Source organism: Amblyraja radiata, chromosome 3 (assembly GCF_010909765.2).
Source record: "Amblyraja radiata isolate CabotCenter1 chromosome 3, sAmbRad1.1.pri, whole genome shotgun sequence".
Classification (NCBI taxonomy): domain Eukaryota; kingdom Metazoa; phylum Chordata; class Chondrichthyes; order Rajiformes; family Rajidae; genus Amblyraja; species Amblyraja radiata.
Window position 1 is genome coordinate 64985528 of NC_045958.1, and position 27734 is coordinate 65013261.

At 43.5% G+C, this 27734-nt stretch overlaps 1 protein-coding gene across 1 annotated transcript in view; it reads right to left on the reverse strand.

The window, feature by feature from the left end:
- adamts3 (ADAM metallopeptidase with thrombospondin type 1 motif 3) overlaps positions 1-27734 on the reverse strand; it is a 268172-nt gene that overhangs the window by 16975 nt on the left and 223463 nt on the right. Inside the window, exons 13-16 of the mRNA XM_033017939.1 lie at positions 20301-20476; positions 20077-20210; positions 13499-13622; positions 10368-10448 (exon numbers count right to left, since the gene is read on the reverse strand). Of these exons, the coding sequence (XP_032873830.1) occupies positions 10368-10448; positions 13499-13622; positions 20077-20210; positions 20301-20476 (515 nt within the window). The remainder of the gene's footprint in view (positions 1-10367; positions 10449-13498; positions 13623-20076; positions 20211-20300; positions 20477-27734) is intronic.

Here is a 27734-nt window from a genome sequence, read left to right on the forward strand (position 1 = left end):
TTGTCTGTGGCAATGAATATCACAGTTTCACCACCCTCTGACTAAAAAATTCCTTCTCATCTCATTTCTAAAGGTGTGTCCTTTTATTCTGAGGTTATGCTCTCTGGTCGTAGACTCTCCCACTAGTGGAAGCATCCTCTCCACATCCACACTATGCAGGCCTTTCACTTTTCGGTAAGTTTTAATGAGCCCCCCACATATCCTTCTTAACTTGAAGGATAGAAGGTTTGGAACGGATAGAAAGTTGAAACAAGGGACTACAGATGCTGGCTTACACAAAAGAACATAACCTTTCAAATCTAGTCATCTATAGCACTACAATAAATCACCAAATAAAAACAGTAATGAACATGCTAGATTTTAATTGTTCATTACTTTCTAAAGTATCTGACTGCAAAACCCAGCAATATCCAAACAGCTTGAATCAGTGATGCTTTTGTTTTTGTCGGAAAACTATTGGTTAGTGTCCCATTCCATTGCTTCACAACATAGATGGCTCATCTCCCCAGAAATCTGAAATACTTCCAATGAGGATGGGCTTAAATTAGAAAAGGTGCAGAAAATATTCTCAAGGATGTTGTCAGCAGTGGTGGACGGGTTATAAGAAGAGATAGGATAGATGGGGACTGCTTTTCCATAAGGAGGCTAAGCGGTGTTCTTAGAGAAGTACAGTATATCAATTCTTGAGAGGCCAATAGTCACAATCTTTTTCTCAGAGTAGGGAAGTCTAAAACTGGTGGACATATGTTTGAGGTGAGAGGAGCACGATTTAAAAGTGATATGAGAGGCAGGCTTGTGAGAGGCATTTAGATAGACACATAAACAGGGAGGCTGATGGAATGAGTTAGATTGACAATGCTGTTTTGTTTTATGTTCCGAAGTTCAAGATGCCTATCAGTGAGTGAAGAGGGATAAAGTCACCAATGAGGCTGCAGTTTCTAGGTGAGACATTCAACTGGCACACTAGAAAAGCTGAGAATTAAAGATCCCTAACTTTAATCTTGCGATATTGTAAATAGCTCGTTCTAAGCTTCCCCCCAGTCTAGTTTCAGTCAAAAAGCACTGAATCAAGCACTTGCGCATCTAAACTTTATTTTCACAAAACACAATTACAGTTCCAACTACTGTACCTAACCACCGCGGGTTCGATCCTCGTATCTGCCTGATCAAGCCCTCTTGGCCCCGCTCAAACAGAGATGCTCCAGAAGGTCACGCAGTCCTAAACACTCTCCCAGAAGATCGATTAACCCCATACATGACAGACATTTCCCTAATCCAATAATACAGTGGCTAATCCATTGTCTTCAAACAGTGTTTCTCAGAGGAAACGAACATTGCAACATGTGCCCTGATATGCAAGAAAAGCAGACAAGGTTTAATACTTAATCCAATCAACATCCAGCAAAGTAAAGCTTTGCAACATTATGTACAATGTGTATGTCTGGTTTGCATTCATCCAATCCATTCTATGCATTTTTCACCTATTTGTTAGGGTTTGCAGATGTTCCCATTCTCTTCCTGCAGCTCTGATCTAGGCTCTAGACAAACTGGCACCATTCTCAAGCATGTCCCATTTCTACAGAAAGCACTTTTAAATTGACCAAATGGCCTGGCAACCCTTAAGCCTTTACTCAATTTTAGGGTTCTAGCCTCTCCAATTTGGCCAGGATTAACATTTCTTCCTTTTATCATATATGATAAACCATCATTTATGATAACTAAGTAGTCAGATAATCAGATAACCAGATATACATATGTGTGCCCATTACATTTTCCATCTATCAACAACCACAAGATGATGATGTTTCTTCCCAGAATCTTATCAAGCTTCCCGAGTGTTTGTGTGTGTAGCTTCACAATTTCTGTCTGATGAGTCTTCACCTCCCGTGTTTTCGTGGGCGTGAATTCCCTCCATCTGTGTTGTTGCCCATTCTTCCATACCTTTCCATAGTCGAACCTATAACCTATAATTCCTGAAAAACTTGGGACAAAGCAAGTTACCATTCATGCACCAGTGCTTCCCCATACATTCACTATAATTCTGCAATACTATCCCTTTTCCATTTCACTATTATGCTCGATTATATTCTACTCTATCACTGTATTCTTATTCTTATTACTATTCTATTCTATAATATACTCTTTACTATCCTAGGATCAACACTAATCAGCCCTCTCCGTATTCACACGATGTTACAATATGTTCAAAGGTTCATTTATTGTCACATACACCAAATTCAAGTTGCCATTGCAGCCCATTAATAAGAATACAACATAACATTATAAAGAAATTTAACATAAAACATAAAAACATCCCCCCACAATGGTTCCCACTGTGAGGGGGCACAAAGGCCAGTCCCCATCCCCTTGTCCTATTGAGGCCTCCGCAGTCGCCACTACGGGGCCCGATGTTTCAGGCCCTTCTCGCCGGGCGATGGTGCTCCGGCGTCGGGAGAACCCTCTCAGCAGCTTGGGATGCCTGGAACGGCCGCATCCTTACCGGAGACCGCGGCTTCCGAAGCCAACAGGCCGCGCTGGACGGAGCTCCACCACTGGCGATCCTGGCGAGAGATCCCAGGCTCGGCGATGTTTAAGGTCAGCGCCGCCGCCCGCGGCTGGCTGCACCACAGTCCCGCAGCTCCGCGATGTTCGGCGGCGGACTCAGCACACCGGAGCTCCAGCGTGGCGACCCGGTCAAGGCATCGCCTGCACTGCTCCGCGATAGTGCTCCAGCGCTGTGCCACCGCCGAAGCCGTGGTTCTGGCCAGTCCCCTCAGGAAATGCTGCTCCAGACCCCGATGGTAGGCCGTGAGGACGGGTCGAAGTTGCTGCTCGGAGGAAAGCTGCCTCTCCGACCAGGTAAGGACTGGGAAATACAGTTTCCCCCTTCTCCTCCCCACCCCCCACACATAAAAAGGATAGATCTCCAAACAGAACACTTTTTAACATACTAAAAATTTAAAAAAGTAGTGATAGGACGGACAGCTGCAGGCAGGCAAGCCATACCCAACAGGACGGTGCCCCCTGTGTATCTGATAACGGTTTCTCATATCAATTTCAGCTGGGTTCAGTTCAGATATCCCTACAGGCGTGACTAACTTAAAGCAAACCATGATAAATGTACCAATTTAACCAAATTCAGTCTCGGCCTTCAATTTACTCTTTTAAATTTCAGTGTCCATCTCATCCTTCTCATTCCACAGCATTGTGGTCGATAACACAATTCCATTCCAATGCCTGTGGAATTCCCAGCTGTTCAAATTTAAACAATCAATTTCCATTTGTTGTCAATTTCATTATAAAGCCAATTAAGAATTCCAAATCTAAATCTAGGGACAATTTCTTTCCACCTTGATAATAGAAGCCACTTTACCATCAAGTGTTAAACAATTTAGATCCATTGGTCAAATACATCGACTCTGATATCTCCACACCCATTCAAGTTTCTCCTAATTCAATAGACTTCCCCTCCAGTACTTCTTCCTTGGTATGTTGGCTCAGCTCTCAGTCTAGGGGTTCTCGCTTATACTAGTTTCCTTTTATCTCTAAGTATCTCTTTCTGGATGGTTAGTATTGACTTTCCGAGGGGAACTCGTAAATTTTTAGTCTTCCTCATCATTTTATACTACCACCTTACGTTTCCAGGGTATGAATTAATTCCTGATAGGGTCTGTCTGTCTAGGGTCTGTCCCTTTCTCGATAGCAACTAAATAGTCCCGTCCCATCTTCGATTATCCTCCTATGGGTGAGACAATAGAAGAATGCCAAGTCATCAGTCAATTCTCTAACAATTTTTAAGACTATATTCCATAAGCCCTCTTTAAATCAATTTATTTACAACTAAATTTTGGCGCAAAGCGAATATTTTGCCCCGAACCACAGAGGTATGTCTTTTTCAAATACAAATTCGGTTCTTTAAAGTGGAGCTTCCCCCAACAGTCGTCATAGGTTGTCGGTATTGTTTCTTTAGGAAAGATTTGATATTGCCACTTTTCTTCCTTCACTGGCGTCAAAAGTAGATGATGTTAAAGTTGGGCACTAGGGTAGGTTTCTTCTTCTTCTTTCCTGATGTCAGTTTCGACATTAAGTTTGTTTCTTCTCTCCCCAGTGCCATTCTTTCTCACACCAGCTATTATGTTCCTTTTCTTACTTTCTTTATTGCCCCTTGATTTTTCTTTCATCCTGCCGGGCACTCCTTGCTCCAATGACCTAATTGTGTACAGTTGTAATAAGCTCCTTGATTTACAATGTTCTTTGCTCTATGGGGTTTTCTGGGGCAGTCATAAGATTCATAAGATTGTTTACAATTTTCTGTTATGTGATCTTCAGTTTTTACTACAATAGTACATCCAATTTGTTCATTCTGGTAAATTACTTGAAGGGGTTCTAGAGTAGGGGTCATGTCTCCACGACCCCAATCTCTGGACGGGTTGGTAAGTCAGGACTGAGAAAATGGGTTAGCTTGAGTGAACGGTGTGTGGCTTCTTGGTTTCTGACATTCAGGCCATCTCTCTCTCTCTCTGTTCTCTTGGGTCCCAGTGGTCTCTTGAATTAAAGGACCTCCCATAATTCCTGGGATCAAGGATGTTTCTATATACTCTAGGATCTCAAATTTCTGCATAATCCTGGAAATCCCTTCTTTGACCCCTCTCTCTCACTCGCTCCCTTGTTGGACAGGCCCGACTCCAATGTCTCATCCCCCCCCACAAGTGTAGCATTGATTAGGCAATATGGTTGGCTTTATTCTACCCCTTGGTTCCATTGGAATGGGTTCTAAATTGGGAGTGTAGTTGTGATAATAATCTGAGTAATCTGGAACCCTAATTTCTCCCAATCTGTAATTTGCTGGTACTCTGGGAAACATGGTTCAGAGTTAAATCTTGGCAATTCTTTCTTGGCTATACGTTCACTTTCTCTTCTAGTTGCAGGATAATTTTCCAGGTTCCTACCCCACCTTCCAATAGTGCCTCACAGCTCTGGCCATTTGACTGGCTCAGTTCTCAGACCAGTTCCTGTTATCAGTCTTAATCAAGTCCGCTACTTTAGTGGGGAGACAATTCAATAAGATAGCACAATACTGAGGGGAACTTGCTCCATTCTGAGTCACCTGATTGGTCCATACATAATTTTGAAAAACGGTCCAGAAATTCGTCTGCTCCTTCACCCTTTTCTGGTTTTTCGTTTTAAATCACTTGGTGTCTGATACGTTTTTGCAAGGACCGTTAAAACAGCCTCTTCTCTTGCACTGTCATCAATGACTACGTTTGCCAAGGCTTCATAAGTTAGGTGTCCTAGGGCTACTAGAAATTTGGTATTTTCAGCTGGACTAATTATCTGTTGTATGATTTCCCACAAATCCCGGGAATCTGCATGATATACACGCATTGTGGTTCTTAAATGATCTATAAAAGCAACAGGTGAGTTCTTTCTATCAGGGATTCTGTTTAGCACTGCCATTATTTCATGGGGCTTCCACGGAGTATGGACGTCTGTGGCACGGGGATTATTCATACTTACTGCGCTGGTCGAATCCGCTGTACCCGCCCCTTCCCTTACTGGGAACTGCCTATGGGATATCTGTTTGATTTGTAAACTTTCGATTGCATCAAAATCTATCTCGGTATCTTCAATCACTGTCTCACCCTCAGATGAATCTTCCCGTTCACTAGGGGTTTCCCGATACTGACAAATAAATCGTTCCTTTTTCTTACTACTCGTGTAATCAGCCTAGGTTGTGTCTCACAGAAATACCCTGGCGGTTGCAATATATCTAACATACCTTACTTTTCTTTAAACACCTGATCTAACCTCTTCATTCTACTCCAGGTGCCATAAGGCACTGGACGATCTATCAATGATGGAGTGGATAGGGTCGAAGAATCTGGTACCCTAGTATCTGATGTTGGTAGAATCTATTCAGATGTAGAATCTGCAGGAGTTGTTATAGATTCTGCAGACCTAAAATATTTATTACAGACACGTCATACAAGGTGCTAGTGAAGCCTGGGAAATGCAAGAGGAACATGGTGGGAGCTGTGAACTTCCACTAGCCTTAACATTTGTCCATCTTCCAAATATTCATCTCCTTCCCCTTCGAAGTCAGCACTAACCTATGTCTATGTTTAAAAAAACCCATCGGATTCCTAATCTTTAAATTTACAGGGACTAATTTCCTTCCAGGAGATCTGCCTTTTCCTTGTTCTGTATGTTTCCCCTCATCTCCACTACTGCCTGGAGGTCGATCAAGTTCACCTTCCTTCAGTTCTATTCCAAGTTTAGCGATCACTTTTTCCCAACTAGCCATCCTCTTAACCTCTTTATTTGCCTTCCGTTTCTCATAATATTTTCTCCATAACCCTATTAATTCTTTTGCACTTTCTTTATTGCTATGCTGCCAAATAATCCCTTTTTATCCCTTTTACTGTAATGCCACAGCTTGTTTCCTAATTTCTTAGTTAACGCTCTTGATAAATTTCTTAATTTACCTGCCTTGTGAGGGAACTCATTCCACATTAGTTACAATGGGCTCCCTTCCTCTTCTGTCATATCTCGATCTATACTATTCCCCATGCTTCCGAACACCCGAAACCAAATTCCTAAATCCTCCACTCCTTCCTTTTGATCCCTAAATGTATCAAGCTCGCTCCTGAACAATGGCTAATGGCTCAAAGCGTTCGCAATCTTGCAATTCTTTACTCCTTTCCTCCACTAATCCTACTCTCCTATTCAAATTCCTCTCCTATCTCCCACAAATCCACACCCTTTCAACCTTCCAATTTTCTCAATCCCCAGTCATTCAAGGATCAGAGTACTCCAGGGAACAATCAAATACATTCTCGCACTCATTTAATCCTCAATAGAAACACCCGAAAATGATCTTCAGACAGGCAAGTAACACAGTACACAAGCAGGATATCACGCTACCTATTATTATCAGGCACAACCCCACTCCTACATAAACCACAAACATTTGTTTATTATAAATTACGCACTTTAATAATCCTTATCGTGGCGCAATCAGTCAGCGGCACGACTCCTCCCGCGACAAAGCAATTGAAAGAGAACAAACCCTGATCGAACCACCACGACTCAGATTCTCACAATACTACAATCTAAACAATTACAACTATTTAATTCAAACACACTTTTACTTCAATTATCTAAATCCTTAAACACTCACACATGCAACAATACAAATGGCGGTCTGCGAATTTAGCACACTCTAAATCTTTACTTTCTAAATCTTAATACACTCTAATTCTATTTACATACACAAAATATTTACACAATTCGGATCCGATAACAATACAAAAAGCTAGATTTAAAGCGCTAGTGCACAGTTTACAAACACACGATCTCAACGCCACATCATGCTGTTATCAATCAGTGAACCTCTCCCTCCGATACCAATGATTTTCCCCTTCGTAGGTTACCCTTTGCTGAGGGGTACTACTCCTTAAATGACTACTTTTCCTCCAGAATGTTACTATCCTCACAGTAAGACTGGACTTCTATAGGGGGACCTCAATCCCATCTACAGAATTAGGGGTACCCTTCGCATTCGGATTCCTTTTCACCAAGCAAATCAGGTTCCCGTCTCTCATGCACTCTTCGCTATCAGGAACTAATCAACCATCGACCAGAGGGTTACTATTCACTGTTGATCAGCCACTATTCGGAATCGATCACGGACATGCATAAACTCCGAAGTTCTATCTACACAGAATTCGAATTCTACTGTACGGGCAGAACTTCAATGTGAAAACTGTATTTCGAAATTTGATTTTGCAAATCTAGACTCGTTCTCGAACTCCTAGTTTGGTGCGTACCACGCCACATACGCTGGCTCACTAATCAAACTAAATTGCCCAATGAAAAAATCTTGAATGCACTAGAGTATTCTCAGCCAATACGACATGCATAAACTCCGAAGTTCTATCTACACAGAATTCAATTACTCTATCCACCGAGCCCAGTAGCTTTACGAGGTTCCTCGTCTGTCACTCCAGGGAGGGACTCAGACACCTTCACGCAAACACCTCTCTCTGCTGGGCACTGAGGGTTCAACGCCTAGCCTCTTCGCGCTGGCAGTCGATGCCGATTTTCGGAACGCACCTTTCCAATCAGCGTTCCCGGTAAAGATAGATCAATATGTAGACCAGACCTGTGTTTCAATACCCCACTAATTGGATACCAAATCTGGATAGATGGCCATCCCTCGCCCAATGAAGCACGTCAGGCTCTCGTTAAAGCAGCTGCAGTCTGCCAACTACGACCAAGTTTTGGGCCACTCCACGCTGTGTTTTATGGGCCCCTAACCCAAAGGAGTGCTAACCCCCCCCCCCCCCTGATCAAGCCCTCTAGGCCTCGCTCAAACAGAGACACTCCAGAAGGTCACGCAGTCCTAAGCACTATCCCAGAGGATCGACGCAGGACCTCGTGGTAGCGAACTTTTATAGGTCCCCGGACATCGAGGGGCCAAACCACATGGGGATAGTCTCTTTACAATCCAATTACAAGTATCGATTAACCCCATACATGACAGACATTTTCCTAACCCAATAATACAGTGGCTAATACATTGTATTCAAACAGTGTTTCTCACTTGAAACAAACATCGCAACATTTGCCCTGATATGCAAGAAAGCCAGACAAGGCTCAATACTTAATCCAATCAAGATTCAGCAAAGTAAAGCTTTGCAACATTATTTACAATTATTTACAAAGTTTATGTCTGGTTTGCATTCATCCAATCTATTCTATGCATTTTGCACCCAATTGTCAGGGTCTGCAGATGTTCCCATTCCCTTCCTGCATTTCTGATCTAGGCTCTAGGCAAACTGGCACCATTCTGCAGCTTGTCCCATTTCTACAGAAAGCACTTTTAAATTGACCAAATGGCCTAGAAGCCCTTAAGCCTTTACTCAATTTTAGGGTCTAACCTCTCCAATTTGGCCAGGATTAACAATATCAGTGTCAACATCACTACTTCAACTATTGGCCCATAGTATTATTGGGAGAGACTTTGCTGTGGAGTTCCACATGAGTAAATTTCAAATGATGATGGAGTTACAAATTTCCTGTGATATCTCTGTTGACACATACTTTCTGCATTTTTGCATGAAAAATCAACACATACATGAGATAGAGTAGCGTCCTTGCAATCATATCCCAGCAAGGAACCATTGCCAGTAGTAAAGACACAGGTGGAAGTTGTGCAGCTTTGATATTATTATGATATACCACCAGGGGGCACCGCACAATGGCAGCCTCGCCAACACTCTGTCTTTTCGTTTTTTTTCTGGTATTTTTAGTGTGTTTTAAATGTTTGTCAATGTTCTCTGGTTTGTTTTATGTGGGGGTTGGGCTGGGAAGTCGGGGGAAACTTTTTTTCAATCTCTTACCTTGCCAGAGATGTGATTGTTTTCCGGATCGTATCTCCGGTGAGGAATGTGGAGGAGTAACTGTGGTGGATGTTTATGTTAAAATGTATTTTGTGTGTTCTGTTGCTTTTTATTGGTATGACTGTATGGTAAATGAAATTCCTCGTATGCTGCAAAACAAACTTGGCTAATAAAATATTATTCTGATTATGATGATTATTTTCACTTCACATCATTCTCTTATAATAACAGTATGTTGTTTCTGAAGTAAGTCCTTGGATATTAACAATTATTTCATGCTTAAAACCAATACAGACCAGAAATTTCTTCAGGCTCAAATGCTAAACAGGCATCACACAACCAACTTCATGCTGTACTTTCTTCCAAAATTTGATCTGACTGAAATTATTGCAACAACATTTCTTAAACGCAGTACAACATGTCCCCATTACGATATTGCAAGTTTAGCTTATGTGACTCAAGACAATTTTCTGGCATATTTAAGTATATTACTAAGGCTGTTTTCATAAAAATGGATCTGATACAGTCCCTTGAAAACCAGCTTTGCCTCTGGAATACCTATTAGTTGTGGTGTGTGCATGAGGGGAGACCAGCTGGGACACAAGTGGTTTCATTGTGGGTGGGTGGGTGAGGAGCAGGACCACATATGCCAGTGGTGTGTTTATTTTAAGGTGTCTCTCCAAAAGTGGTGATCTTTATATTCTGCACATGTGGTTGATTTGGCAAGTGGTGGCTGTTTTCCCAATACCATTTCATGAAATCACAAGCCTTAATCAGTGGGACAATTATTGGTATAATAGCTTTACAAAGCTGAGCAGAAGAGGCATTGCAAACTTTGAATAAATGCCAGTTAACTTAAGACAATCTTTGCATCAATACCAAATAGGTTTGGATTGGTGCTTAAAATTGTAACTAGTTGCTTCAATGGATAAACTTGTCAAGCTGTGGCAGGTTAGTACTTACCAAGAATGTGAGGAGATACCTCGTCTTCTTGGATGAACACATGTCTAGAACCAGGTGGGATGTCAAACATCTTTAAGTAGCCTTTGCATGTGTCAAGGTCAATTATAGAAGCAAAAAGAAAGAATACATAGTAGTGGTTAATATAGCATTCTAGTATAATTTTGTTTTGATGAAGGAATCATTAAGTTGATGCACATTTTGCAAATTCCAGCTAAAATAGCCAACCAGATTTGTGACACATACAATTAAGCTACATTTTCCTCTCTGCCAATGAGGAAAAATAATGTATGTGTTTGCCATAAGTCCACCTTCTTATGTGATGACAAAGTTGTGCAAAGTAATCACTGAGCCAGCGGATGAACTGAATGATGAGCAAGTTTGCAAAAGTAATGCTCTGATGTCCATTCCTTGATCGTTACCTTTACTTACCAAAAATAATACTTGAGTGCCTTGATTCAGAGATATCAAGGTTTCTAGCACCCTTGGGTAAAATGAATGCTCCTCTGGTTCGCCCTTGAACAAAATGGTTTAATCAGTTTTAAAATTAATTGTTGTGTTTTTCATGGACTACCAATATGAGCATTATGTAAAAGAAGTAACTCTGCCACAAATGAGGTAGAGTTAATGACATACATTTCCAATGAAAGGCACCAAAAACAGCTATTAGAATGAGATATGTTTATAGTCAATGAAAGAAAAGTGGCAGAAATTAAAAGTGTGAGAAATGTCCAGCTCAGGCCAGACTGGATACTTGCAAACATGTTTTCCCAAGGTTCCAAGCTTGTTTTTGTATCTCTTGTTTAATTTTTTACCTGTTGAAAGAGTTTGGGTAGTGATTAGCTGCAACAGAGTCACCACAGGTCAATCAATCCTGAATATCGACGACCTCTTTCTGCATCGTACCCTACATGGTTCTCTCTAAGTTATGTTCTGAGACATATTTATTACATTAGTGGTTTTTAACCATGGGATTTGTTCTTGAAATATAGTGGTGGGCTGTATCAGTCTGTCCCTTGGCCCAAAATCCAAGCGTTCCAACTTCCTTCTTCCACATGTCCAAGGAGAAAATGTGCATCTTGATAACAAATAATTTGATTGAAGTGCCCAAAGTGAACTTCCAGATAAGATATACTTATGAGTTAGACAATCCTGCCTATTTTTGTAAACATCATTTTTTTCATATTTGGATTCTGCCCTTATGGCAGTAAGAATTGGACTTCAAACCACTGATGAGGCAAACATGGCACACAAATCATTTCCCAGAGTAATTTTCAACATAGAAAGCAAACTATAACGTGAGAACACACAAACCTAAGAAATGAGAGCTAGAGTATAGCATGTAACCTCTCAAGCCCACTCCACCAATCTAAAAAGTAATGCAATCTAAAAATGTCTCTAATTTAAAAACATCATCCATTAATTTCCAATCTAATTATATGGTATATGTTTGACACCATGTTTGCAAAAAGCAAAGGAAGGCTCTCATTGCAACTGTACACAGATGAATACAGGCCATGGCATGATATCCTGGCAGTAGCTACCATGCACTTTTGCAGCAATTCACATCACCAGCACAATTCCAAGGTGCAAACAAGGAAGAAATATGAATAGGAAAATCTGAATGGAAGGCACTTCCAAAGCTAACACAAAGATGTTGTTTTTACATTGGTTGGAGCTCTGGCTTGATAACTCTGTATGTTGAAGACTGTCCAGCATCTGCTGCAATCTGCCATCAAATCTACAGTACCATTGGAAGATTGTGAACCTTTTGATGAGGGGAACAGGAAGGTCAACTAGCTGTGTAGCGGAGGGAGCAGCAGAAACAGCAAATGACATGCAGCCAGCCATTAACTGACAAGTATTAGCTGACAAAGGGCCAACAAGTGGACAAAGAATGATGGCCTCCATCTGCACTGAATGATTCTCGGTGAGAGGCAATTGTGGTGTTTTCCATATCCTGTGCTGCGCCATGTTGCAGCCTCAGTATGGGTGGCACTTCAGGCACCTAGATTGAAACTGAATTGTCAAGTTCCAGGCAACTTTACCTTTGTACTGTTTCTAACAGCACTAATTCTATTGCGGCCATGGCGTTTGGATGTAGCTCGATGTGTGTTGTAGAGAATGGTTCACTTTAATTCTGAACATCGATCTACTTAAACAGTTCCTCGGGGTCGAGGATGAGCTATTTGCACTCCAGTGCTGAGGAGTGGAAGATGCCAGTGTGTGAATTATTTTCATTTGGGATTGATGTTATACACCAGCTGCCTCAAGTTCTTGACAGAACAAGGTCTTAGTCCAACGGCAAGGAGGTGTAAGAAGACTGGAGACCGGGTAATGATGCTGAGACAGCACACATGGTCTCTCTCTCACTCTGTCTCTCTCTCATACACATATGCATTCTAAGCATTCCACATTGAAGAGGAGCAGAGGGGATGGGAGAGGTATGTGTGTATGTGGGGTGATATAGGGGAGGGGGGGTGAGGGCGAGGGAAAACAAAAGTCCTTTGTGTTGAAAACCATGGCATATACTTAGCAATGATGGCACCCAAGTGAGATGCTGACAGCTGAAGGAGATATTCAATTTCCCGAAGGTTGAATCCACCACCATCACCTGGGGAAGCACCAGAGCCTGCCCACGTGTTACCGGGAACCCACAATGTGCAAACATTGAGCAGCATCAGTCAGGTTTAGTGGGAATCGTTTATGTGTTCCGGGCACTTTACAGCAGCTATGCTCTTCTGCTCTATCTGAGCTCCATTGAAAGAACATCTTAATATCATAAAAGCTATTTAATCATTGTGGGCCTTTACAAAGTCCATTTTTCTTTGATGCATATCAGATTATAAATAGCCAGAAATGTATTTACTTGCCCAGCTGCTTAGCTGCCAGAAGATAGATGTAATGCCGTCTTGACCTGCACTACTTTCCAGTCAGTATTCTCCCAAAATATAGAATAGGTAAGAAAATGCCATGTTTATTTGGTTTAGATGAATTCTAATCATTCTAATCAGCAATACTTCTGTATGAGTAATCCCAATTGGTGAGAGTTTGTAAAATGTCCTAAAAATTCTACCACAGTGACCTTATCATTCTTCAATGAGTTAATTCAATGTTGATCAGAATATTCCTACCCTGCTTCTTTGGTGTTCTGGTGAATGTTCCTTTCACCGTCCTGCAGTGTGAGTTGTCCCCACCACACACTCCGCACTTGTCATCCACTTTGTTTGAACCAATTTCTTTGTCACATCCCACTTTCTGTAGGTGTAAAACGTTAATCAACATAGCAATAAAATGCAGCATTAAATCAGAATTAAAATGCTTGGAACCAGGATAAGCCATTCGGTCCTTTCAATTAGACCACAAATTAGCTCAACTCAACTCATTTCACCTCAACTACTTTATATCGGATTACACCTTTACCTAGCAAATCCAGAAAACTTCAATTAATGAGGTAACCCTTGCTTTAAAAAAAAAATTCTAGATATCCACCAATATACTGGTAAAGAATCTGTTGTTTGATTTTACTTGTGAATCCCTAGCCCCAGCTAATACTAAAGCTCCTCATTCTTGGTTCTCTTGGCAAAATAATGTGCTTTTTACCTGTCATCAATTCTCATGACATCTTAACTTTCCAAACCTATTGCAATACAAGTCAAGTTTCTGCACACAGCTCTCATAATTAAATACTTTAGACTTTAATTTTATTCTGATGATTCTCAGAGAGGCACATGGGTATGGAGGGAAATGGATCGCATGTAGGCAGAAGAGATTAGTTTAACATGGCATCTTGCTCAGCATAGACATCGTGTGCTTGTGTGCTTTTCCTGTGCTGTACTGTTTGTTCTATTTTCTATCATACCATGTTTTGGCTAATAATTATCTTTGAATTGTGATTCTCAACACGGTACTCCAAACAGGATTTAACCAAGATTCTAATCAAAACATCAATTGATCCTTTATGTATCCCATTCACTGACCAGGGTCAATTATTGCACAATGTTAGGCTTTTGAATTTGAATGCAAAGACCACATGCTGCGTTGAGGCGGCTGTTGTGGCTCATGTTGTGGTCGCTGTGAACAGCGTTTCTTCAGGCCGCGATTGACGAAGGATGAGACGGCGGTGGTGGAGCAGGGAGCAGAAAAAAGTGACGGGCCGACAGGAAGAAGCAGCAGCAGATGGGAGCGGAGGGAGACCCGCAGTGACCAAGTGTGATCTGTCATGGCAGCGGCCTGAAGAAAGCACTGTCACCGGGAGCTACAACGTGGAACGCAACAATAGCGGCTTTAACCGGACCATGCGGTAGCTGATGAAGATGAACCCACTAGTGCAGACCAGCGGCATCGATGCCTAGTTTTAAGGTGAAACGACACAAAGTGCTGGAGTAACTCAGCAAATTGAATCAGTTTGAAGAAGGGTCCCGAAGAAACCTATCCATGTTCTTCAGAGATGCTGCCTGGCACGCTGAGTTTCTCCTCTACTTTGTGTCCTTTTGTGTGCGGACGTGGCGCCGACGGACGAGAGGCCGAAGCAAAGAAGTCGAAGCCAAAGAATGGAATGGAAACGAGGCCGAAACGACAATAAACCGAAAGAGTCCGAAGACGAAACGCCTACTAACCGAAAGGATGGGACGCCTAAATGCAAACTAACCGAAAAACCCAAGGAACCAAAAAGCTGCGTCGCCTAAAAGCACTTACCGAAAAGCCGCTGTGTCGAAACGCCACCTACCCGAAAGGTGGCGTCGCCTACAGGCCAAAGGACCGACTGTCGCTCAACAGAAAAGTCCAATAACAGACTTGACGTTGCCGGGAGGCGGAACTTGTCAGCGATTGGTCCAGACCCCCGCGTCCATCGCATCACTGTGAAGGCATGAACATTGTCCCAAACCGCCGCTCGACCCGACCTGCAGCCCGCGGAGGGTGGCCGTGGGAGAGTGGGGGCTGTACACTTTCGGCCGCTTTCAACTTGGTGCTTGGGTTCAGATTGCCCAGTCACCTATGGCTTGTGACTTCCCTCCGACTGCGGTCAGTGACTGTGGGACGCTCCCGCGGGTGGAGACGGAGTAGAGAGAGAAGGGGGAGAGAGTGGAGAAGAGAGAGAAGAAGAGAGAAGAAGAGAGAGAAGAGTGGAGAGAGAGGAGGAGAGAGAGAAGGGAGAGAGAAGGGAGAGAGAGAGAAGGGGTAGAGAGAGGGAGAGAGAGAAGAGGGGAGAGGGGAAGAGAGAGAGAAGGGGGAGAGAGATGGGAGGGAGAGAGAAGGGAGAGAGAGGGGGGGAGAGGAGGGGAAGAGAGGAGAAGAGAGAGAAGAGTGGAGAGGGAGGAGGAGAGAGAGAAAAGGGGAGAGAGAAGAGGGGAGAGAGAGGGGGAGAGAGAAGGGGGAGTCGGGAGCATGGGGTTCATTTTCCCACACAAGCCATAGGTGACTGGGCAATCTGAACCCAAGCACCAAGTTGAAAGCGGCCGAAGGTGTGCATCCCTCGGGACAGCCCCCACTCTCCCACGGCCACCCTCCGCGGGCTGCGGGTCGGGTGGAGCGGAGGTTTGGGACAATGTTCATGCCTTCACAGTGATGTGATGGACGTGGGGGTCTGGACCAATCGCTGACAAGTCCCGCCTCCCGGCAACATCAAGTCCGTTATTGAACTTTTCTGTTGAGCGGCAGTCGGTCCTTTGGCCTGTAGGCGAAGCCGCCTTTCGTGTAGGTGGCGTTTCGACAGAGCGGCCATTCGGTAGGTTTGCTTTTAGGTGACGCAGCTTTTCGGTTCCTTGGGATTTAGGCGTCCCGTCCTTTCGGTTAGTTTGCATTTAGGCGTCCCATCCTTTCGGTTAATAGGCGTTTCGTCTTCAGACTCTTTCGGTTTATTGGCGTTTCGGCCTCGTTTCAATTCCGTTCTTTGGCTTCGGCTTCTTGTCTGTCGGTGCCACGTCCGGGTACCGTGTCCTTTAGTGTATAAACCAGCGTCTTCGTTCTTTGTTTCAACTACATACCATGATTACACCTTGTTCGGTTATAGCAGATAATCATTCATAACAAACACCATTACTCCAATATGGTCCGCTGCAGAGGCAACGGAATGATTACAGTGCATTGATAGTTCAATTACAACAGACCAGTGTTGGGCCAATTCCTAAGGGTAGCCAGGTAAATAGTTGAAGTTTTGGTGAGAAAGCATTTTGGAGATAGTGACTATGAATAATTCAAGGAGGTACAAGGAACTGCAAATTCTGAAATCTTGAGACGGTCTAGCCCCACCTTTGGACTTTATCTTGAGGAGCAGCACTGTCCTTATCCATTACTACTTTAAAGGTAATAAAGCTGTGGTCTCTGGTCCCAAAAGTCTCCCCACTGATACATCAATCATTTGCATTGCCAAATTCTCTAGGAGAAGGTCAAACTTTGCCCTCTACCCTGTAGAGACCTCTATATATTGCCTGGGGAAACTCTCATGAACACACTTAACAAATTCCACCTCATCTATGGCAGCCCCAGTCTATATTAGGAAAGTTAAAATCCACCACAATGACAACCCCATTAGTCTTGCCACTGTCTGCAATCTCCCAGCAGATCTGTTCCCACTGACTATTTAGGGTTCCATAGTACACTCCGAACAAGGTTTCCTTCTATTGTTCAGCTCCACCCATGTAGCTTCACTGGATGATCCTTTAGTAATGTCCTCTCGGACTATTGCTGTATTCTCTTTAATCAACACAGCTACACGCCCTCCTCTCTTACCCACGCCTCTATCTCGCCTGTAGCCTGGAACATTAAACTGCCAGTCCTGTTCCTCCCTTAGCCAGGTTTCCATAATGTCCCTGTCACAAGTACATGTTCACACCCTAAGTAATCCTCCTTACCCGTGAGGCCTCTGGCATTCAAATAAATGTTAGTTAATTCACCCGTCTTTCCTCACTCACTGCCCTGCTCCTGGCCATCCTGTCGACTGAAGTTGTTGTCATCGACATTGTACTGACTTCAAGCCTCCCACCAGCCGCACTACTGCAGTGGATCCTACCCCCCTGGCAATCTAGTTTAAACCCTCCCGAGTAGCACCTTACCTAGTGTATGGATGTACTTAAAAAAGAGATCAGGAGGGCATAAAGGGGCATGAAATGTAATTGGTGGACACCAATGAGGAAAATTCTGATGCTTTTGATAAGTATATTAGGAGCAAAAGGCTAAGGGAAAGAGTAGGGTTAATTAGCGACCAAAGGAACAATCTTTGTGAGAAGCCGGAGGCGATAGGTGAGACATAAATAAAAACTTCTCAGCTTAATTCATCAACGAGAAGGACACAATAGATGGAGAATTTAGAGAGAGGGTTATAGAGTCATAGAGTCATAGAGTGATGCAGTGTGGAAACAGGCTCTTCGGCCCAATTCGCCCACACTGGCCAACAATGTCCCAGCTACACTAGTCCCACTTGCCTGAGTTTGGTCCATATCCCTCCAAACCTGTCCTATCCATGTACCTGTTTAACTAGTTCTTAAACGATGGAATAGTCCCAGCCTCAACTACCTCCTCTGGCAGCTTGTTCCATACACCTTTGTGTGAAAAAGTTACCCCTCGGATTCCTATTAAATCTTTTCCCCTTTACCTTGAACCTATGTCCTTTGGTCCTCGATTCCCCTACTCTGGGCAAAAGACTCTGTGCATCTACTCGATCTATTCCTCTCATGATTTTGTATACCTCTATAAGATCTCCCCTCATCCTCTTGTGCTCCATGGAATAGAGACCCAGCCTACTCAAACTCTCCCTAGATCACACCCGCTAGTCCTGGCAACATCTTCGTAAATCTTTTCTGAACCCTTTCAAGCTTGACAATATTTTTCCTATAACATGGTGCCCAGAACGGTACACAATATTCTAAATGCGGTATCACCAACATCTTATACAACTGCAACATGGCCTCCCAACTTCTATACACAATACTCTGACTGATGAAGGCCAAAGCGCCAAAAGCATTTTTGACCACCTACTCGACCTTCAAGGAACCATGCACCGTTCTTCAACATGTTAGTATTAAAGAGGAAGAGGTATTTGGTGTTTTAGTGAGCTTAGATGAAGGCTGCATTGTTGATGCAACTCCTCTGCAAAAGTTGAGATTGATTCAAAAGATTAGAGCCCATGGGATCCAAGGGAGTTTGGAATGTCGGATCCAAAGCTGGCAGTGATAGAAAGCAGAGAGTAAAGGGTTGTAGGGATTTGTGATTGGAAAGCTGTGGCCAGTGGTGTAGTGCTGGACTGGTGCTGGGGTCTTTCATGTCATTTCCTATCGTTCAAAGATTCAAATATGAATGTTAGAGATATGGTTAGTAAGTTTGCAAATAATATGAACATTGGTTGTGTGGTATGGTTGAGAAGGTTATAGGAAGAAATTAATCAGTTCGTAAAATAGGCAAAGCAATGACAATAATTAATCCTGTTAAGTTTGAGATGAGGCAATTTGAGAGGAATAACAAGGGTATGGCATGCAATACTAAAGAGTTTTGAGGTACAGGGGGACCTCATTGTAAAAGTTCAAGGATTCCTGAAGGTGGCAGTATAGATAGATATGGTAAAGAAGGCATAAAGGAAACTGGCATTTATTAGCTGGAGCATACAATGTAAGAGCAGAGAGGTTATGGTACAACTTTATAAAACTTTGGTTAACCCACAGCTGGTGCAGTGTGTGTTCTGGTCACTACACTATAGGAAGGATGTTTGTTATCTGAGTGGGTGATGGATACATACTCTCACAACATTTTGGAAGGAATCTACACAAGCACTTGAATTGCCAAGACATCAAATGCAATGTTCAAAATTCTGATAAAGGTGATTAGTATGGATGGGCTTTTAATGGGCAGCATGGACATGATGGGCTAGAGGGCCCATCTCCGTGCTACATAAGTTGCATTAGAGAGGGATGTAGTTGGTGATGAGAGTGGAATTTGTGACAGACCAAGATCAAAGAGCTTCAGACTTCCCAATATTTAGATGAAGGAAATCTGTGCTCATGTACTGTAGTTCAAGATATTGGACAACGGCTGTCAATTGAGTCAGGACTGCAGTGAGAGCCAAGAGACATGATTACAAGGTGGAGGTGGTTATAATATGGAAACCTATTGACTCTAGGAATAGAATCTATTTGGATGCTGCTAATCAAGAGCTACAGTAGTGGTGAAGCACTGGGTTAATTTCTTTATATGACTATTTTATATGGTTTGTGTGTGTGTGTGTGTGTGTGTGTGTGTGTGTGTGTGTGTGTGTGTGTGTGTGTGTGTGTGTGTGTGTGTGTGTGTGTGTGTGTATGTGTGTGTGTGTGTGTGTGTGTGTGTGTGTGTGTGTGTGTGTGTGTGTGTTTGTGGGGGGGGGGGGGAGGCGGGGGGGATATGGGAGTATGCTTCCCCACCCATTTTTTAGCCATCCAATAACCATGCTGCTGAGTCTGGATAGAATAATTCTAATGTTTCCCATGGTCTTGAAGAACGCTTGTGAATGAATGAAGGGGATTTATTTCTGCATTTGCAACATGGTTCAACAAACTCACAAACACAGCACACAAGTTCTGAGCCCAGGAGTCTTGCATCAGAAAATGGACTAAAATATCAACTTGGCAACTTGCATTTTTTAAATCAGATCACAGAATTACTTCAATATCTGAGGTACTGGCATAGGTAATATGGTGACGACTTTCCATGAAAATGCTGGAGCTAAGTTATTAATTGTACTCACCACACAGTCCCCTCTTACACAGATGCTATAGGGATCTTTATAGGAACAGCGAGTACCATCATGAACCAATTGTTTCATGTAGACGACTCCTCCCATTTCCTTGGATTGACAATACAGATGGCATCTCTTTATTGCTAATAAGAATCAGTATGATTAGACTGCTTTAAATGTATCAAATCTTTTTGAAACATGTTGGTAAATACAAAGATTGTGACTTAACTTACAGTCAGGATGTTCGTATGGAAGCCAGTGGTGTTTCATATTCTGATATTCATAGTACGAATTCCGTTGTTGACACTGTTGGGCTCGGAAGTCCTCATAATGCCGTGGGCAATCTTCTTTGTTACACAGCTGATATTCATAGTTTACACCAGGACAATCCTGACCACCATTGGCAGGCCTGTTTGCAACAATGCAATAGCATTACTATACACAGGGAATGATAGACATATTATACAAATTCTACCATATAAGTGAATCCTAAAGGGCCTGTCCCACTTAGAAGACTTCCACCGCGACCTCTGGCGACCTTAAGCGTTTAAAAAAAAAAATCAAGGTCATGGTGACCTACGACCTCCTACGACCTTCCTCGACTATGTGTACAACCTCCTACGACCTTCCAAGACAATGTTGAAGACCTCCTCCGACTATGTTGAAGACCTCCCTCGACTATGAAGAAGACCACCTTCGACTATGTTGAATACTGGCTTCGACCATGTACGTTGGTCTCTGGCAAATCATTGTGAACAATCCAAGCAAGGAAGGAACTAGTTTGGAGGATGTTAGTAAAAATACAACTACAGCTGTTTGCAGTAGCCGTTTTGCTTCAGCAGCCTTTTAAGAAAGGCAGAAGGGGAAGTGCAAGGGTGAAGAGGAAGCACAAGAAGAGGTCTCAATGGGTGAATGGAGATGATGTGATGGAATGTCCCAGTACACCAGATGATTGAAAGAGAGTGGCGCTGGGATTTGACAAAAGATGGAACTTTAAGCACACATGTGGAGCAGTGGATGGCAAGCATGCCATTCTTGTTCCTGTCCCTGTACCCCTCATTTTCCATTTCATACAGGATGGCATTCTGCTGGAACCATTCCTCAAGGTCCCCCTCCTGCTGCCTGGTGAAGGTGTAGGGCATAACCTTCCTCCAGCCCTCCCTCACCAACAATGGGGCATTTGCCTCTGATGCTGTGTCAGACACAGGAGAAAGGGCTGCTCTGCTGCCTTCAAATGAGACAGTGAAGGATGGGGTGGTGGTGGGGACATATACTACCACCCTGGTCTCCTCCTCCGGGGGTCTCTCATGCAGGGCTACCTCCTCCTGCACTATCACAAAGAAACATAAAAACATAGAAAATAGGTGCAGGAGGAGGCCATTCGGCCCTTCGAGCCAGCACCACAATTCATTGTGATCATGGCTGATCGTCCCAAATCAATAGCCCGTGCCTGCCTTCTCCCCATATCCCTTGATTCCACCAGCCCCTAGAGCTCTATCTCTCTTAAATCCATCCAGTGATTTGGCCTCCACTGCCCTCTTTTTTTTTACCTCAGTCCTAAATGCCCCTTTATTCTAAGACTGTGGCCCCTGGTTCTGGACTCGCCCAACATTGGGAACATTTTTCCTGCATCTAGCCTTTCCAGTCCTTTTATAATTTTATATGTTTCTATAAGATCCCCCCATCCTTCTAAACCCCAGTGAATACAAGCCTAGCCTTTTCAACCTTTCCTCATATGACAGTGCCGCCATCCCAGGGATCAATCTCGTGAACCTACGCTGCACTGCCTCAATCACCAGTATGTCCTTCCTCAATGTGGTCTTACCAGAGCCCTATACAACTGCAGAAACATAGACATAGAAACATAGAAATTAGGTGCAGGAGTAGGCCATTCGGCCCTTCGAGCCTGCACCGCCATTCAATATGATCATGGCTGATCATCCAGCTCAGTATCCCGTACCTGCCTTCTCTCCATACCCTCTGATCCCCTTAGCCACAAGGGCCACATCTAACTCCCTCTTAAATATAGCCAATGAACTGGCCTCGACTACCCTCTGTGGCAGAGAGTTCCAGAGATTCACCACTCTCTGTGTGAAAAAAGTTCTTCTCATCTCGGTTTTAAAGGATTTCCCCCTTATCCTTAAGCTGTGACCCCTTGTCCTGTACTTCCCCAACATCGGGAGCAATCTTCCTGCATCTAGCCTGTCCAACCCCTTAAGAATTTTATAAGTTTCTATAAGATCCCCTCTCAATCTCCTAAATTCTAGAGAGTATAAACCAAGTCTATCCAGTCTTTGTTCATAAGACAGTCCTGACATCCCAGGAATCAGTCTGGTGAACCTTCTCTGCACTCCCTCTATGGCAATAATGTCCTTCCTCAGATTTGGAGACCAAAACTGTAAGCAATACTCCAGGTGTGGTCTCACCAAGACCCTGTACAACTGCAGTAGAAGCTCCCTGCTCCTATACTCAAATCCTTTTGCTATGAAAGCTAACATACCATTCGCTTTCTTCACTGCCTGCTGCACCTGCATGCCTACTTTCAATGACTGGTGTACCATGACACCCAGGTCTCGCTGCATCTCCCCTTTTCCTAGTCGGCCACCATTTAGATAATAGTCTGCTTTCCTGTTTTTGCCACCAAAATGGATAACCTCACATTTATCCACATTATACTGCATCTGCCAAACATTTGCCCACTCACCCAGCCTATCCAAATCACCTTGCAGTCTCCTAGCATCCTCCTCACAGCTAACACTGCCCCCCAGCTTAGTGTCATCCGCAAACTTGGAGATATTGCCTTCAATTCCCTCATCCAGATCATTAATATATATTGTAAATAGCTGGGGTCCCAGCACTGAGCCTTGCGGTACCCCACTAGTCACTGCCTGCCATTGTGAAAAGGACCCGTTTACTCCTACTCTTTGCTTCCTGTTTGCCAACCAGTTCTCTATCCACATCAATACTGAACCCCCAATGCCGTGTGCTTTAAGTTTGTATACTAATCTCTTATGTGGGACCTTGTCGAAAGCCTTCTGGAAGTCCAGATACACCACATCCACTGGTTCTCCCCTATCCACGCTACTAGTTACATCCTCGAAGAATTCTATAAGATTCGTCAGACATGATTTACCTTTTGTAAATCCATGCTGACTTTGTCCAATGATTTCACCACTTTCCAAATGTGCTGCTATCCCATCTTTAGTAACTGACTCTAGCAGTTTCCCCACTACCGATGTTAGACTAACTGGTCTGTAATTCCCCGTTTTCTCTCTCCCTCCCTTCTTAAAAAGTGGGGTTACGTTTGCTACCCGCCAATCCTCAGGAACTACTCCAGAATCTAAAGAGTTTTGAAAGATTATTACTAATGCATCCACTATTTCTGGAGCTACTTCCTTAAGTACTCTGGGATGCAGCCTATCTGGCCCTGGGGATTTATCGGCCTTTAATCCATTCAATTTACCCAACACCACTTCCCGGCTAACCTGGATTTCACTCAATTCCTCCAACTCCTTTGACTCCTGCTATTTCCGGCAGATTATTTATGTCTTCCTTAGTGAAGACGGAACCAAAGTAGTTATTCAATTGGTCCGCCATATCCTTGTTCCCCATGATCAACTCACCTGTTTCTGACTGCAAGGGATCTACATTTGTTTTAACTAATCTCTTTCTTTTCACATATCTATAAAAACTTTTGCAGCCAGTTTTTATGTTCCCTGCAGTTTTCTTTCATAATCTATTTTTCCTTTCCTAATTAAGCCCTTTGTCCTCCTCTGCTGGTCTCTGAATTTCTCCCAGTCCTCCGGTATGCTGCTTTTTCTGGCTAATTTGTACGCATCATCCTTCGCTTTGATACTATCCCTGATTTCCCTTGTTATCCACGGATGCACTACCTTCCCTGATTTATTCTTTTGCCAAACTGGGATGAACAATTTTTGTAGTTCATCCATGCAGTCTTTAAATGTCTTCCATTGCATATCCACCGTCAACCCTTTTAGAATTAATTGCCAGTCAATCTTGGCCAATTCACGTCTCATACCCTCAAAGTTACCTTTCTTTAAGTTCAGAACCATTGTTTCTGAATTAACAATGTCACTCTCCATCCTAATGAAGAACTCAACCATATTATGGTCACTCTTGCCCAAGGGGGCACGTACAACAAGACTGCTAACCAACCCTTCCTCATTACTCAATACCCAGTCTAAAATAGCCTGCTCTCTCGTTGGTTCCTCTACATGTTGATTTAGATAACTATCCCGCATACATTCCAAGAAATCCTCTTCCTCAGCACCCCTGCCAATTTGATTCACCCAATCTATATGTAGATTGAAGTCACCCATTATAACTGTTTTGCCTTTGTCGCACGCATTTCTAATTTCCTGTTTGATACCATCTCCAACTTCACTACTACTGTTAGGTGGCCTGTACACAACACCCACCAGCGTTTTCTGCCCCTTAGTGTTTCGCAGCTGTACAACTCTGGGATGCTGTACAACTCCATACCGATTCCACATCCTCCAAACTAATGTCCTTCCTTTCCATTGCGTTAATCTCCTCTCTAATCAGCAACGCTACCCCACCTCCTTTTCCTTTCTCTCTATCCTTCCTGAATATTGAATATCCCTGGATGTTCAGCTCCCAGCCTTGGTCACCCTGGAGCCATGTCTCCGTGATCCCAACTATATCATAGTCATTAATAGCTATCTGCACATTCAACTCATCCACCTTATTACGAATGCTCCTTGCATTCAGACACAAAGCCTTCAGGCTTGTTTTTACAACACTCTTACCCCTTATACAATTATGTTGAAAAGTGGCCCTTTCTGATTTTTGCCCTGGTTTTGTCTGCCTGCCACTTTTTACACCCCTCTGTCTCTACGCTCACACATTTAAGAAACCCTTTCCCTTTAACTCCATCCTCCACTATCCCATTCGACACCCCACCCCCCTTATTCAGTTTAAAACCACCCGTGTTGCAGTGGCAAACCTGCCTGCCAGAATGCTGGTCCCACACCTGTTAAGATGCAATCCGTCCCTTTTGTACAGTTCCCCCTTACCCCAAAACAGATCCCAGTGATCTAAGAATCTAAATCCCTGCCCCGTGCATCAGTTCCTCAGCCACATGTTCAGGTCCCATATCTCCCTGTTCCTGCTCTCGCCAGCACGAGGAACTGGAAGCAAACCGGAGATAACAACCCTGGAGGTCCTGCTTTTCAGCATTTTTCCGAGCTCTCTAAAGTCACGCTGCAGAATATTCATCCCCTTCTTTCCGACATCGTTTGTGCCGACATGCACTACCACTTCCGGATGTTCACCTTCGCCCTTGAGGATTTTCTGCACTCTGTCCGTGACATCCTGGATCCTGGCACCAGGAAGGCAGCACACCATCCTCGCATCCCGTCTGTTGCCGCAGAAACCCCTGTCCGTACCTCTCACAATGGAGTCTCCCACTACAATGGCGTTGCCTGCCTTAGGCCTTTTTGGTTTTGGCTGAACAGCCCTATTCGCATCACAAGCCAGTCCGCCGCCCAGTGTAAACACCTCTTCTGTCCCGACAGCTTCTAAGTGGGTGAACCTGTTCACAAGAGGTACAACACCCGGGGACGTTGGCATTCCATGCTTCCCTCCCGTTCTCACTGTCTGCCACCTTTTTAGAACCTCTTTATACTCCTATACTCCTATACTGAAATCCTCTTGTTATGAAGGCCAACATTCCATTAGCTTTCTTCACTGCCTGCTGTACCTGCACGCCAACTTTCAGTGACCGGTGTACAAGGACACCCAGGTCTCGCTGTACCTCCCCCTTACCTAACCTAACCTCCTGTGGCATCACCTCCTGCCACTCCTCCTCCTGGGTGTGCAACACCTGCATGGCAGGTTTTTTTGAGGGTTGTGCATCCCCCTGTGCTGCTGCCTTTTTGGTGCCATCTCTTAAAACACAAGTCTGCAAAAAACTCTCCAGCTATGAATGAACATGCCTTGGAGTGACAGAAGAGACGTTCTGCTGTTTAAATTACCTTTTTTTTCTACTGACCTTTTTTTCACCCCGGAGCTATTACCTTCGACTACCTTCGACCACCTACGACTACCTACGACTAGCATCACGACCTACTACGACCTACCTATGAGTAAAAAGTATCAATTTTTTTCCATGGCGACCTTTTTTTACTCGTGGACATTTTTTATCAGGCTGGAAAAAACTCGGCAGAGGTCGCCAATTAGGTCGTGAAAGTGGGACAGGGCTTAACGCAATTCATTTCAGAGTAGAATATTTCCCCAAAATTCAATATTATCATTTTGTGTCACTGGTAATTTTTCCACTACTGCTCTGTGAGCAGTTTTCATCTTAGAACAATGACTGCTTCACATAATTTAAAGTCACCTGCAAGGCTATATTTATGATTATATATATTCTGTATATAAATCCTTATTATTCTTCCTGTTCAGACCTCTCTAATATAGGTTTCTTTCTCAATGTGGCACAGATATTGAATTAGCTTAAAAATACATTCTAAAAATCCCTCTTATAAAGTCACGCAGCATGGAAACATGCCCCTCGTTACATAAAGTCCATGCTGGCCATCAGACACCTAACTATTCTAATAGAACCATGGAATCATACAGCACGGGAACAGGCTTTTGGCCCAACTTGCCCCATCTACGCTAGTGCACCTGCACAAATTTGGCTCATATCCCACTAAACCTTTTCTGTCCATGTACCTGTCCAAACGACTTTTAAATATTGTTATAGTACCAATCTCAACTACCTCCTCTGGTAGTACATTTCATATACCCACCACTGTGTGGAAAAGTTACCCCTTAGGTTTCTATTAAATCTTTCCCCTATCACCTTCAATTTATGTTGTCTGGTTCTTGCTTCCCCTACTCTGGGTAAAAGACTGCCCTGATGCATTCACCTTATCTATCCTCCTCAGGATTTTATATACTTCTATATGATCACCCTTCGGCTCCCAGCACTCTAAGGAATAAAGTCCGAACCTGCCTAACTTCTCCTGGCAACATCCTCGTAAATCTTCTCTACACTAGCTTAACACCATCCTTCCTCCAGCAGAGTAACCAAAACTGAACACAATATTCCAAATGCAGCCTCACTAACATCTTGTATAACTGTAACATAACATCCCAACTTCTATACTCAAAACATTGACTGATGAAAGCCAATGTACCAAAAGCCTTCTGGACCACCCTATCTACCAAAGACACAACTTTCAAGGAACCACAGTATGTACCTAAACCTTGAGATCCTACTGCTCTACAATATTTCCCAGGGTCCTGCTATTCATTGTGAATGTCTTGTCCTGGTTTGACTTCCTAACATGCAACACCTTGTACTTATCTGTAATAAACTCCCTTAACCATTCCTCAGCCCACTTGCCCAGCTGATCAAGATCCTGCTGTAATTTTTTTATCACAATTTATTTTTCCAGTATCCCCATAAAATTGCCCCAGGATCCCCTTCACTTCCTACTGGGGTCAATTTATAGTGACCAATTAATAGCGATGTTACAATACTCACCTTCAGCGGCGCTGCAGTTCTGCCACTGGCCGTGTGCGCGACTTTGGCGCCTTTGAGGGGGGATAAAAATGCCGTTTTCTCCTGCCTGTCTAACTTTCTTAGGCTGTTCAGCTACTGCAGAAAAATCGTT